General features: G+C 42.7%; 1 protein-coding gene across 1 annotated transcript in view; it reads right to left on the bottom strand.

The window, feature by feature from the left end:
- Positions 1–15,297, bottom strand: part of Herc2 (HECT and RLD domain containing E3 ubiquitin protein ligase 2) — a 145,747-nt gene that overhangs the window by 94,681 nt on the left and 35,769 nt on the right. Inside the window, exons 18-30 of the mRNA XM_050140027.1 lie at positions 13,538–13,766; positions 12,910–13,034; positions 11,491–11,669; positions 9,777–9,961; positions 9,006–9,161; positions 7,998–8,183; positions 6,221–6,391; positions 5,485–5,588; positions 4,426–4,576; positions 1,752–1,966; positions 1,425–1,557; positions 1,191–1,318; positions 910–1,105 (exon numbers count right to left, since the gene is read on the bottom strand). Of these exons, the coding sequence (XP_049995984.1) occupies positions 910–1,105; positions 1,191–1,318; positions 1,425–1,557; positions 1,752–1,966; positions 4,426–4,576; positions 5,485–5,588; positions 6,221–6,391; positions 7,998–8,183; positions 9,006–9,161; positions 9,777–9,961; positions 11,491–11,669; positions 12,910–13,034; positions 13,538–13,766 (2,158 nt within the window). The remainder of the gene's footprint in view (positions 1–909; positions 1,106–1,190; positions 1,319–1,424; positions 1,558–1,751; positions 1,967–4,425; positions 4,577–5,484; positions 5,589–6,220; positions 6,392–7,997; positions 8,184–9,005; positions 9,162–9,776; positions 9,962–11,490; positions 11,670–12,909; positions 13,035–13,537; positions 13,767–15,297) is intronic.

Raw genomic sequence — 15,297 nt, forward strand, 5'->3', positions numbered from 1 at the left:
AGGGGAGGGGAGGGGAGGGGAGGGGAGAGGAGAGGAGAGGAGAGGAGAGGAGAGGAGAGGAGAGGAGAGGGGAAAGGAAAAAGAAGGGCAAGGGAAGAAAAGGGAAACATTAGTAGGAAGAAAGGCAGGTAGAAGGGAAACAGGAAGAAACTGGAAGGAGGAAGAGGAGGAAAGAGAAAAGGGAAAAAAAGCAAATGGACCGGGGAGAGGACGGAAAAGCTTCAAACATCACACAGTACATCTAGACACCCACAACAAGCAGTTCAGGGTCCAGAAATAAGAAGCAACTGAGTTTTGACACAGGCCTGAGATTTGGCTATAAACGTTTCCATAGTGTCAGTACCTGTGCGCAACTGTGGTCCAAAAATATTTGAATTTATTTGTCTTGAGTCTTTGAGGAATGAATGACTATATCCAGGGAAGCCCACTATATTCAATTGCTGTAATTATTCTGCTTTATTTACCAATTTGTTGTGCTTGGTACTACCTGCAGTTTTGAGCACCCACTGAAGGTCTTAGAGTATATCACCCAAAGATAGAGGAAATTATCTTACTCAGTACTTCAAAACAACAAAACATTGTTCTCACAAAAAAAGGCAAAATAAAATGTTCCAATATATTTCATTACCAGGATGATAGTATAAATTTTTTAAAGTTCTTTCATTATCAACTTACTAATCAGGACTTCAGTATTCAATCACAAATATGCATAAATACTATCACAAAACATGAAAATGCCACAGGCAATGCCCACTATCACACACAACGTCTCTCTGAAGTCATAGACTCAGCCAAGGTAGGAATACATCCTGATGTTTACATCCCACAATGTCCCTCCGAAGTCAGACTCAGCAAAGGCAGGAAAGAAGAACACACGGTAACGATACATCCTGACACTGACATCATTACCTCTCTTTTTCCTTCTTTCTCTAATGATCTTCTGAGCTATCCTCCTCCAACGGGGTAATGAGCCTAACAGCTTAAACTTAGACATTATAGAGAGGTCACTACAAACAGCAGGCCTCAATTCATTGAAGAGAAATCTCAAACGTTCGATGACAGGAGCACACACCTCCTTGTAAGAACGGCCCTGTTCTTGATGAGTCTGTGAAGTTAAACAGGGAAACTGATTAACAACAAATGTGTTGCAACTGTTTACCCAGCACGGAAAAAGATTAGAATCCGCTCACCTTAATGAGTGAGCATTTTGCCTGGTAGACAACTCGACAAACATCCACCACAGATTTAGGCAGTGTTCTGTGCTTCACTTGCTCAATGCCAAGCGCTCCTACATGAACTAAAGATAATGCCACGTGACCTGTAAGAGACATTTTTGGAACGGGCAAGGTAGGAATTAATATAAACTGCACATCATTTGAAAGGTCTACAATGTAGTGAAAACATACAGGTTCTTAGCTCTGTACCTAAATCTTCATGTTTCAGGAGGCAGCACAATAGTAGACGGCCAACCTCCTCCACAGGATGCTCAGGAGGAAATGTGATTGGTGTGGTCAAGTGGCACTGTCTACAGTACCTTTCGATTTGACAGAGAAAGTCCTGCAGGAAGAGCCAGAGGTAACCTCAGAGTCACGAATAAATCTTCACAAACCCCAACATACCATAGCATTGACCCAGCTTTTTGCCACAGGTATGGAAACAAGTAATTATCACCTCCAAACCAAATCTCAAATAACAAGCAATGCTGTGCTACTTGAAAATTACAGAATGCTGAGTCAGAGTATCAAACGCACCTTCACATTGTGGTCCTGGATGTTGTTGTCAGCGATGGCTTGCAGGAAGGCCTGAGAATGATCCCCCAGAGCCCATCTGTGAGAACACAGTCGGGACTTACTGATGGGTGTGCCCCCAGGAGAGCTACAGTGATCCTCGTCTTTCTCTTCATTGTAGTTGTAGTGAATCTGGCTGGTCTGTAGACCCCCAGAGAAAATCGATGACTGTAGCCACTCTAGAAAATGCATAAGTATTCATTAAAGAGAAATAAACACACACACACACACACATACAATCCTAAACGGAATACCCAGTTTCAAAAAGGACATTCAGCATCACTCTTGCTAACATACTTAAACTCCCTACACTACTTATGTGAAAAAAAGTAACAGAACTTTATGACCTTAGCTATGGTGTGATGATTAGTTTAAATTGTCTATTTAACATAATGCAGAATCACTTGAGAAGGCTATCTGTAAGGGATTGTCTAGATCAGATGTGTTGTAAAGTATTATTTTAACTAGGCAAAGAAGTGTTACACTTTTTTGCTGCAGAGTATGACTTTAACTGTGTAAAGGTGTATTATTTTAGATTATGCTCCATTTGTTTAATTATGTAAAGATGTGTTACATTTGTTTCACCTTGCCTGCCTAAGGCACCAGATTGGATTAATAAAGAGTTGAATGTTCAATAGCTAGGCAGGAGAAAGAACAGGCAGGGCTGACAGGCAGAGAGAATCAATAGGAAGAGAAATCTAGGCTTGGGAGGGAAGGAGGAAAGAGAGAAACAGGAGGATAGAACAAAGGAGACACCCAGGGCAAGAAGCTAGGCAGTCACCAGCTATACATGAGAAGCAGTGAAAATAAGATGTACAGAAGAAAGAAAAGTAAAAAGCTTGAGGCAAAAGATAGATAAACAGGTTAATTTAAGTTAAAAGACCTAGCCAGAAAGCTAGCCAAGCATCCAAAACTAGTAATAAGTCTCCATGTCAAGATTTGGGAGCTGGTTAGTGACCCCCCCTCCCCCCAAAAAGCCTGGTACTCAGATGGGCCCTACGCACTTTTATGGAAGATTGCCTTGACTGCATCTAAGCTGAGGGACACTATTCTCGGGATTTAGGTCCTGGACTGTGTAAAGTGGAGACGGGGAGCGGAGCAGCAAGCATGCATGTATTTATTTTCTCTCTGCTTTCAACTGTGCACAGGATTAGCTGCTTCAAGTTCCTGTCTTGACTTTCTCACAATGATGGCCTGTTGACCTGCAACTGTAAGTCAAGCACACTCTTTCTCCCTTTAAAGCTGTTGTGTGTCAAGGTGTTTTATCAGAGCGACGGGAACAGAACTAAAATGCACAACAGAACTGTGCAGGCTTCACAAGTACTGGTTTGGAGATATTTTTCCCAATGGATTCTTACATTGGGAGCTTGGTCCCCAACATTTCAATGTTACAGTATGGGGCCCAGGAGGGGGTTCTCAGAGGCAGGACACCATGGCTGTACCTGTGGAAGAGTAGATTTCATGGGGCCCAGGAGGGGGTCCTCAGCGGCAGCTCACTGTGGCTGTGCCCGTGAGAGAATAGATTCGTGCCTACAGAGCCCTGATTAGCTCTAGAGAACAACTGCTACAAAAGCATGAACTTCACTCTTAAATCACATTCTGGCTTTCTGTATTATCACGTGATCTCATCCATCACGGGTGGATGAGTCATGCAGCCAAATGCACCTGCCAGTCAAGCTATTTCTGACGGAAGCAAAAAAAAATTAATACAGCACCTAAAGACTCACATACACACATTCACACGGGAAACCAGCAGATGCTCCCCTTACTCCAAGAGGGAGGGCAGCAGAGGCCTATCAGGGGCACGGAGGTGGAAGATCAGCACTATACTAGAGGAGGAGGAGGGAGAGCAGAGCATTCTGAGTTCTGCAATCAGACAGAGATGCTGAGCATGCAGACAAGAAAGCAGCATGCCTGAACAATCTGAACTGTTCACAAAACTAAAGAAACAAGACAATATTTTAACAAACAACCCACATCTGTTTAAAGGAAACAGCTTAGAGATGGGAAAGCAATGGGCTGGAAAGGAGAGAGCTGTGTGTTCCGCATTTGAAACATGGGTCCGGCAGCTCTAACGGGATATACCTTTTGTTGTGGTGATTAGGGATATTTATAGCTGCTTACGCCTCAGTGGAGGAAACCCCACTAGAAAATGGCTGGCATGCATATCGCTACAGGTTTTTGTTGAGGACTTAGGGATATATTCAGTGTTCTTACTGGATACTTAGATTTGAAGTACTCGGGAACTTTCACAAATAGCTACATCAATTCTTCTAAACCACAGAGCTGAGCTGATCCTAATCACTTTGCTCTATGGAAAACATGGGCAAGTGCCGGTTACCTCCCAAAGACAAGCTTCTGACCTGGCACTGGGTTGGGCCCCACCTGTCCGGGGGCACAGTGCCTTCCATTCTAGTTCCTCCTCTGCTGACCTATGTGGAACTCATCCTCCACTAGTACAAGTCTCAGGGAGGAAGGCTAACAGCACAGTCCACTCACTCCACAGGCAGCTTAGTGGCTTGGAGGTCATCCTGTCTGGCAAGCAGCCAAGGTCTCTGACCTCTTTGACAGTGCCCTTCCCTATATGTACCTGAGTGCGGCACATAGATCTGGTTAACAAAAGTAAAATCGCTCTTACTGGCGCATTCAATCTCCACAGGAGACAGCGGTGTGCTCATTGCTAAATAGGAAGCATGTAATCCAAGAAGCAGGCCCAGGTTTCTCTCTGTGTCAATCAGAGGTGAAGACAGACTTCCCAGATCTGGTATGGTAACAACTTCTTGGTCAGGCTGAAAAAAAATTGTCAGTTGAGAAAACAAAGTTTATTAAATACAACACCAAAAAGACCAGGGGCTTGTGAGTGTAAGAGCTACTGCCAAGAGAACAAGAAGGTGCCAAGGGCACTTGTTACCACCTCCTGCAGTGAGTTCACAGTAGAGCCTGGAGCACACAGAGAAAATAAACAACAGCTCTAGGGCATGAAAGAGGAGAAGCTTTGTTAAATGGCTGAACTAGGATATTCCCCTGAAGAACCCAATAGGTATTTCAAATGACTTGTACATAATGTTTCCAGAAAGTACAGTGACTCACTTGACCGCACAGAGACAGTGAAATGGAGAACAGTGGACACGCAGCATGTCTTAGCAGGACAGTGAGCCTTGGCCCTCGTGGGCAGGAAATCAGTAATTCAGGGTTAACAATAAAGTAATGTGCTGTACAAGTAAACTTTCCAGTCACCCCAACAATGCACGAAGTTCATTTTCCCTCCAGAAAATGCCTTAAGCCTCATTTGCTGACTTCTGTTACTTCCTAATATCTGGAAGGTTAGTCCAAATATATAAACTCCAATATTCATAAAGATGCATTTCTTTCTTAAATTACACTTCTTTCACTTTTCTCTAGGACAGTAAACCATTCTAAATTTTTATGTAAGTTGACCAACTATAAAGCCAAAGCTTAATGTCTTTTTTTAAGTGGAACATTTCTCTATTTCTGACATAATGTGAACTTTTCAAGACTTACATATAATAAACCTTAACATACAAAACATAAACTCATCCCAAAATATCATGTAAACCAACATAATCACTTATGTCGAAATATTAGTATAACAAGGTAAAAAGTCATTGCATAACAGGAAATACAGAGGGAGCCTCTCCTCACAACCCTGCATATTAAAGCAGGCACACAGGCTCACCTCCAAATACTGGCCAACACAGAACGCATGCATAGATTCCTGTGTGTCTTCAAACTGCAAAGCCGCTTCCAAAGCCACCACTGGATCTTCCCCTGCAAACTGAGCTAAAACAAAAAGGAAAGCAGCAGCATGAGTTCAATGCAATTTGACCAGACAGTTCTAATAGATACACAGCAGGCAGGAAGTAAGTCTGGTTCAACTCCAAAGTGAGCTGCTGGCATGGAAGAACCTGCTACTCTCACAGGCCAACTCAGAACTTAGGACAAGTTCTAAAAAGTACTAGAAAATAAAAATGCCAGCCTAATCTACAAAGCAAGTTCCAGAACAGCCAGAGCTGTTATACAAATAAACTCTCTCAAAAAACAACCCCTTCCCAAAAAAAGGGGTCATGGCAGCTGGGCATGGCGGTACTGGCCTTTGATCTGGTAGGCAGAAGCAGACAAATATCTAAGTTCAAGGCCAGACCGGCAGCCTGGTCTACAGAGTTTCAAGACCGCAATGGCTACACAGAGAAACCTTGTCTCTCAAAAAAATAAAATAAAAAACAACAACAAAAGCATGATAATGGGAAATTCTTCAACTTGAGCACAAATTTGTTGTGAAGACCAACGTCACAGATACACTTTGTTTAATTCTGTTATACCTGGAGATATATTTAAGAATTCATCTGTAAGCTGAGGACTCTACTTAAATGAACACAGGCGGTTTCTAACTATGGAATAGAGTGAGCCCTTACCAAGTATACTATTTCCTGTTAATGACTGCGTTTGGAAGTCCTTTATATCATACACTTTTCCATCAATTACAGTCCAGAAGCCGCCATCCTTATTGTGGTTCTCCAAGTCAGCTTTGCGTATCAGGGTGACTTCTTCATTATTTCTACAGCTCTGACCAGTGAAAAACGACTCTGGAAAACAGAAACCAAACATCTGTCAACAGAGCGATAGTAGCTACTGATACAATAAAACTTTTACAACATTAATATGGAAGAAAATTTGGCAAAGTGAGCAGGCCTTAAACCTAGCCAACAACTGTTACTCCTGTAACGTCTCTGCCATTTTTACACCCAATGGCTTAATCTTGCCACAATAATTGTTCATCACTACATTAAGACTGTTAAAGACTCTACCCCCACCCCAACTTTATGTCTACATGTCTTCAGGTACTACGAAAGGTAGCAGCTTCTTGACCAGTGCCAGCTTGATTTCTCCGCACCCTGTACCCAAGGTGTGTAGCATCCCGAACAACAGTCTTACCATCAAGTTCCTGCAGACAACCAAGAGAAACAGCCATAGCCTGTATCATTTTGGAGGAGTCTCTGGGATTTCTCCAAGTAACAGCTTGAGAGAAAGCTTCCCACATGTGGTACTTGGTTTTTTATCTGGCAACCCAGTTACAGGGAGGAGCATTATATATGTGTTTGGGAAGCTTATAAAATAATAGACTTCCATATCACTTTTTTAAACACCCTAGTGTTAAGTCACATGTGGCATGGCTCAGGGGGTAAGGGCAATTGCCACACAAGCCGGACACCTGACTTCAATCCTCAGCAGCCACATAAGCATGGAAAGAGAGGCCTGACCGCACAAAGCTGTCCTTGGAGAATTCATGCTATGGCCACTCGCATGATCACCACTCAACGTCACAACCAACGTGTACACACAAACAACAGTGACAAGAAAAAGACTTGAAACAAGTAAAATATTGATCAAATTCAATGCCCTTAATCAAATTTAGCAGAGAAAACAAAATGAGCAACACTTAGCTCACTCTGAAATAAAAACAGATAAATGGGACTGAAATAAGTATCAACTGCACTTAAAAATAAAATTTCTAAAAATGTAAAACTTTTCTTTAGGCTTCTGTCACTCTGGCCTAAGCTTGTGGTGTAAAGATGAGTATGGAAAAAAGGAGGGGAACCAGCAAGAGTTTCCATGAAAGAAGAACCACAGCTCTAGCTAATTCCGAGCCCAGGACACCAGTCACATAGAGCACAGAGACTTAGCCTCAGCTTCAGAAATCCCGCAGCTCAAAACCTGGGGCACTCAAAGGTCTGCTCCAACTGCTACACCCTACAGACAGTGAGTGCAGATTCAGCTGAGTGCAAACCTCCTTGTTCACTGTGTCACACAGCATGAGTGATCAGGCGGTCTCCTGGGCTGTTTCCAGGGCTGCGCTATACCTAGTCACCTAACAGTAACTTCTGGAAATACCACCCGGGGAGGGCGCTAGACCCAATCACCTTACTAGTAACTTCTGGAATACCGCCTGGGGAGGGCCTGCAAAGTGTTTCTAAAAATCAGAATTTAACTACCAAAAGAAAAACCTCTCTCGAGTATAACCTAATTCTTTTCTTATTTGGATTATATTCTATCCCCACTCATATGGCCATTGGTGAAAATGGCAGTAATTAGATGTCCTTTTTCAAGTTGTCTTTAGACAGGAACTCCTGGGTGACATAGACAGAAAGAACACTTTCCTCAGCGCACATGCTTCAAGTGAAGAGGGCATACCCATTATTCCAGGCCAGGCCAATTCTTCATGATCGTCCCGCTCCTTTCCTGGTGCCAAGTGGTTGAAACGATCCAGGTGCTCCAGGAGACCTCCGAGCAGAGGGATAGCTCCAGCCTCTTGCATGAGACTAGCATTTTTACTGAGCAAAAGCACTATAGAGACCACCAGCTCTGGAAGGAGTACACCTACATTTAGAGAAAAACAGTAAGGTTTTTGGAGTGTGGGCTGGGGCTGTAGGCATGCCTAGCATGTACAGGCCCTGAGTTCAATGACACAAATAAAACAGAATTAAAACCTTGCTTTACATTTAAGTTCTAAGTCACAGAATAAAGATACTCGTTCACTAGCATATTTTTTCTTCTTTTTGGGGGGAGACTTTTGAGATAGGGTTTCTCTCTGTAACCCTAGCTGTCCTGGAATTCCCTCTGTAGACCAGGTTGGCGTCGAATGTAGAGATGCGCCTACCTCTGCCTCCTGAGTGCTGGGATTAAAGACATGTGCCACACTGCCTGACTACAATACTGTTTTCTTAAAGAGAGCAGTAGAGTTGTAAAGATTGAACCCTGTAGGTGACAAAAATATTTTTCGAAACACAGACCTATTTTACCGGTGGATGATTTACTTTAAAAAGTATATGCTTGGCAATATTTTTACCATATGAAAGAAGTCCTGAAAAATAATGCTCTAATAATCTCATAAAATTAGTACAAGACGCTGAAAGCAGCTATTAATTTTTATGCAGTAAAAATGAAATTAAATACTAGCCATTCACCTCATTACATTTCTGTTTGTATTTTAAGACTGCATTACCAGCTTACTTAACAAAACGGGAGAGGGACAGAGGGAAGGAAAAAGAAAGGGGATCAGAAAATAAAGAGTGAACACAGAAAGTTTTTTCAGCAGGGGCTACATCATAGCTTTCGCCAGTCTCCTAAGACAACACGAGTTAACGGAAGTCAAAGTACAAGGAAGGTGAACAGATAAAGTAAGTAAAGCAGGAGAAGCACCTGTGAAGTCCCCTTCCATTACGCAGGCGACCTCTGCGAAGTGCTGCCAGCTGGTGGAAGCGATGCTGGCAGCCACAGGCAGTATATCTCCAATGTGTGTGCACAGGAGAGCTGTGTACTTTTTCAGCAAGGAACCAACACCCATTAGCTCAGGACCTGAAAGCAAGATTTAGAAAATTGCATTTTCACTACTAAAAATTTACTCTGATGACAGAATTGTTCTCCTATTCCACTCCCAAGAAGAGACTGTTTACCTGTCTTCCCAAACAAGAACATATTTACCCTCAGCCTCTGACTCTTTTATATCACGTTAACTAAAGAGATTACATCCCTGATAATCTTAAGAATTTAAATGTTTATATAATTCAGTAAAATAATAGTGCATCCACTGCTGGCGAGATGGCTCAGTGATTAGGAGTAATTGTTATTCTTACAATTTACAACCATCCAGAACTCCAGCTCCAATGAATCTGATGCTCTCTTTTGACCTCTGTGAGCACCAAGCATACATGTGTTGCACACATACATGAAGGCAAAAGATTGATATACACAAAATAAACTTTTATAAATATATTTTTAAAGCTGTTAATATAAATAGATTAATAAATAAATAGTAGATTAAAAATGTAGCTTCCAAAATTGGTGCACTTAATACAGTACAAGAACTATATTTGGATATACAGAATGGGCAGATTAAAACCAAAAAAAAAAAAAATCAAAATTTAAAAGCTCCAAATGTGTAAGTCAATTTCATGCTTTTAAAAACCTTACTGGAAGCATCTGCACTCTGAGCAGTGTTCTCTCCTGGGTAGAGCTTACTGACGAGCAAGCGCTGGAAGCGCAGCAACAGGTCCAGGGAGGCAGACCGCTCACAGCTATGCTGCTCAGAGTCCAGGCACGACGAGATGCGGCGAGCAACGTCCTTCAGTCTGGCTACAGTCTGAGAGGCAATGTTTCTAAAAAAGGGAGAGAGAGTGAAAAACTAAACATTTCTAACAAAAAGCAAGCAAAGAACGTGACATGAACTAGTTATCAGAAGCACAGAGCACACGTAAATTACCCACCCCAAATGTGTGAAGCGGATCTGCACCAAGCACACCCTCATTCCAAACTGAGCAGATGCCAAAGATCTAACAAAGTCCTTGGTTTACAAATTTGCTCCTACAGAACATCAAACAGTGATACAAAATAAGAGAAGATCTTGTTCAAAAAGGAAAATTCCTAATAAAAACCTCTGAAAGCAAAAAACTATTCTATTATTTTCCAGAGTGGTACTTCGAATACAAACGTCGTTTGTTCTAAAAGTCAGGATCACCACATCACTACACTGCCTCTGCCATGTCTGCTCACGGAGGCACTGAGGTGTGGCACAGGGGTCCTCTGGGCAGAGGGCACAGGAGAGATACTGAACTGAGTATAAACTGCCCTGCTTAGAATAACAGATACCCACACACCACAACAAGGAGCAGCAGCTACAGGCCTAACTGTGCACTGTGCCTTGAGCCCCCAGCATGAAAAGGAAGGAAGTCATGAGATTCTGCCACATCTATAAAGTAGAGGAGGTTCCTGTTCTACGACCACATACAAAGGATCAAAGGTAGAAATAGCTAGAGAGGGGCAGCAAAACCATGCTGCTAGACCTAAATCCTGCAACAGAGCTCACTGAATTCTGGGAGGGTAAAAAGGGGACATTATTTACACAAGCAAGGGGCAACTGAGGTCAGCATGAATCTGTTGATAGAGGGCAGGGAATACCAGATGGGATACTTGCCAAGTAACGATAGTCCCTGCTCCAAGTGTACAGAAAACAGAAAGGAACAGGTTAATGAAGGGTAACAGAAAGACAAGAGATAAACTCAGGCCTGATTCCAGGGCTGCCACTAAACCAGATCTACTCCAGCAGCCCCAGGCAGGAATACATGTAAGCTACCAACACCTACCGTGGTCCCCAAAAGACCAGCCTGGAAACCTCTGCACATCAGAAAACATCAAGAGCGTACTGTAGGCTCTACCTCTTTTTAAATAATAATGCTTTTATGTATTCTTTGAGAATTTCATACATTATGTCTTGGGGGGGGGAATTCACCTCTTAAAAGTTGTCTTATAAGTAACAAATATATTATTTTGCATCTACATAAAACAATGTTTGACAGAATCTTGTAATAGTACAATGAGGTTTTAAACAGTAAACTTTCCATAAGTGCTGTAATTTGCAGTTCCCTGCTTATTAACAGGATAAGAATATTACTGTTTGCTGACACTCCTGCTGTTCCGTCAGCCTTACAAAGTGTGCTGGATCTCTTCCGGCTCTCTCGTCTTCCCTGTGCTTCAGCACCCCCTCTGCACTCTACGGTCCACACTGGGTACTTACTCTTCAGGGTAAGTCCTCAACAGCCAAACACTCCTGATGCTCCAGAGTTAATGTCAGTACGTGAGTATTTCAAACAGAAACTCTTACAAAAATAACACAGTTAATGCTGCTTACCTAAGAAGCTGCTGGATGAGTTGAACCAGAGGCAAACACTGCTTGCCAGACGATTCATAGATCCCAGTATTAATTAGGTCTTTATCCAGAGGAGTCCTATTTCTATGGAACGTTGAGGCATTGGCTTCTTGTTCATCAATTTCTTTTTCCTTCTGCGCTTCTTTTTTGGCTTCTATATCCTATAATTCATAAAGCGCACACTGGTGAGCAGCGACCTCATGAGCAACACAGCAGCCCTAGCTTCAGACGCTGATGAACATGACCAACACCTGCCTGCGTGTCCAGAAAACCCACCTCTTACTTGCTACAGTTTTAAATATATTATTCTCCTGAGGCATCCATTAGACCACCTGTTCATCAGTCTGGTGCTTCAGTCACTGTAAAGTGAATGCAATACTTCTTTCTTTCTGTTTGTTTTAATGTGTGTGAGGGTTTTGCCTGCATGTGTGTCTGGGCAATATGTGTGCTGAGTGACAGCAGTGGCCAGCAGATAGCATCAGATGCACTAGAACTTGAGTCAAATGACTGAGCCATCATGTGAATGCTAGGAATCAAACTGAGGTCCTCTGGGGGAGCAGCAGCCAGGACTCTTACTGCCCAGTCATCTCTCCAGCCCCGAGTCACTGAAACCTTTGCTACCAGGTCTAACAAACACCGAGTGTGAGCTGATTCATACAGCACAGTCTGTCTGTTTCAAGGTCAGGAAAAAGCTGCAACTCGCACACAGCTGGTTCAAATGTGAGGGCAATTTCCTCTCTGGGGAAAATGAGCGCATATGCAGCCTAGAACTCAACAGATGCTACCCCAAAGCATTGAGTGACTGGGAAAACATAGTCTCAAAGGATTAGCACTTACTTTCTCACCTGATCCTTACTGAACTTAATGATCCAAATGACCACAGTGCACTTAAAACCAGAAACAACCAAACATCCTTCAACAGGAAATTAAGTAAACAGGGTTACAACCACTCAACGGAGTGCTTTTCAATAATAAAAACTATGACATAATTCTCAATAATAAAAACAAAGTAGTAGCACAATAATGTGGATGAATACAGAAACCATCAGCTGAGGCGAAAGAAGAGGTACCAGTACCTGCCATCTAATTCCACTTATGTGACACTCAAATCTAGAGGCAGAGGAGCAAGATCGCAAAGGGACATGTGATCTATGTGATGGCAGTATCTATCACATTCTCTGAAGTGCACATTTAGGATGGGATCATTTTATCACAAATAATACTTCAATCACTTTTACATTAGTAAAACCAAAAGGTTTACATTTTAAAAATTTATATGTAACTAAAAGCTTTGAATTTGGGATTCTTCAATGATTATGGTCATGATTTCTACATATGCACAAGTATACAGTTTTCAATCTCACCTCCACAATCAGCACCTATGCACGCCTAGGGCCATACCTGGATTTCTGCAGTAATGGCTGCATTTAAAGCAGACTCTAACCCTCCGTCTGCCATCAAGCTGCCAACTAAAAGATCGATCATGAATCGACGGCCTGGACTTATGCTCACTTCATTGCCTGAAACTGAACAAAGAAGGTTTTGATTTTATTTAGTTTGCTGTTTGTTTTTGCCAAATTGAGTAAGTGCCATCTCCTCTCTGTTAAGTCTCCACTCCTGGGACAAATGGCTGAGGTGCCTATTTAATACATCAAAGAGACTCTGCCCCTATCTTTTATAGGGTCCTCCTGTCTTACATACCCTCCACCCCTACTCTGAACACCACAGGCCAGGAGGCTGGGCTGCTCTTCCCTAAATAATCTGACCATTCTGGTTACCTTTGGCTCCCTGGCTGATGAACCTGGTTCCCCTCCATCCCTGTCCTTTCCCACCCTACCCCCATATCCTCACAGGGCTTAGGGTCTTGTCCGCTCAGGACTCCAGGGTGAGTCTGCCTCTGGCTGTGCTCTCCCACAAGTCTACAATGAGCCTTCTCCTCCATCTCACCCAGGAGCAGCCATGTCCTGTCCTCCCCTCTCCATTTCTTTCTGTCACTCACTGCCCAACTCTGCCCCTCGCGAGAGCTCACCGGTGCAGGGTAACAGCGCCGAGAGTGCCCTGGCCCTCTCCTCAGCTGTGGGCAGCAGCACAGACCAGCCACTCTGCAGCACAGCCTGGGCAGCGGATTGCACGGTGCTCAGAACCCCAGCACTGCTGGCCAGGGTCACCACAGTCTGCTTCAGGCTATTCAGGAGCACACTGCCCAGACCTAAACCAAGGAATTCCGGGTCAACCTGGTGACTAATGGCAGCATGCAACTATAAAAAGGAAAAAAATAGTATTTAGAACACCCAAAAAATAAATTTATTTTTCCAAACTCTAATAAAAGGCTGAATAAAACTTAATATGAAATGTTACTTTATAAACAAAATTAACTCTCGGTGAAAGTTAAATATCCCTTATCCAAAAATGCTTAGGTGTTTCAGATTTTGAAATATTTTAACATACAAGGCCCCTTAAGAGAAATTCATTTATGCTTCATATGCACATTATCCATGTAGCCTGGATGTAACTTTATACATTAATTTATACGTTAATATTTTGCACAGGAAGCAGGTGGCACATGCTGAACTTCCCACTCACAGCACCATGCAGCACTGAAAACGTTTAAAGCTGTGTCTGTTTCAAGTTTTAGATTTGCAGATTAGGAAGGCTGAGTCTTGTCGTTTTTTTAATTACATTTAAAAATTTGAACCACATCACCTGGGAAATCTCATTGTAAGATGGCACAGCCCTTAAAGGCTAGGCTCACAACCAAAAAACACTTCTTACCCATCTTTGCATACGTAACTGCAAAGTGGAAGATCAGCACAAAGGACGAAATGTAGAAGCAGCAACCGCCAAGGCAACCCCCAATCTGTACCCAACAGAGAAATGCCTGGGGCTAAGGGTGGTTTAAAACTAGACAGCCAAACTATAGAACATAACGGAAGACCTAAGGGTGTCAAAGGTTCTGGTTTCAAAAGACAGGGACCTTCCAATGAACAAAGAATGCTCCCCCAAGGTCCTCACAACCACCCACTAAACCTGAGCTATCCCTAGAAGTCTGCCAAAATGAGCACCTGAACCCGCTACCGCCTGTAAAACCCTACAACACAACAGAGGCAAAAACAAAACTGTCTTCTAAGGTCTCTTTGCCAGCTTAAACCAAAGATAGCCATTGTCAAACACTCACTGATGGTGACCTCACTAGCAAAATGAACAAGGCATTTTATCTGCAACAAACTAACATGAGGGAAAATCTTTGTCAAAGAAAAGCATGCCCCAAGACAGGGTAGCAACTGAAACAAGGAAAGGAAAGCGAGAGGCGTATGTAAAGTCTTCTCCAGTGACTGTGCAGCAAATAAGCGCTCTTCCCAGCAACCGTACGGACTGGAATTCAGTCCCTAGAACCTACATGGTAGGAAGAGAACAGACTTCCCCAAGTTACCCTCTGACCTACATATGGATACACAAATAAGTGTAAATTAAAGTGTTTTATCAAGGTTGGGGCTGGAACCATTGCTCAGCAGTTAAGAGCAGTTACTTACAAAGGACAGTTTCATTCCCAGCACCCACATCGCAGGCTCCAGCAACCTGTAATTCCAACTCCAAGGAATCTGATGCCCTCTTCTTGACTACATGAACACCCCCATACACACACACACACACACACACACACACACAAATATACATAAACACATTTAATAAAAATAAACCTTAAAAAAATAAGGAACAGAAGCCAGAAGACAAAAATATTGTGACTAAAGCAAAGGCTTCAAAACAGAACAAATTCTAGAAATGGAAAAA

Source organism: Alexandromys fortis, unplaced genomic scaffold (genome assembly GCF_014885135.2).
Source record: "Alexandromys fortis isolate MF-2015 unplaced genomic scaffold, M_Fortis_MF-2015_v1.1 scaffold_39, whole genome shotgun sequence".
NCBI classification, from domain to species: domain Eukaryota; kingdom Metazoa; phylum Chordata; class Mammalia; order Rodentia; family Cricetidae; genus Alexandromys; species Alexandromys fortis.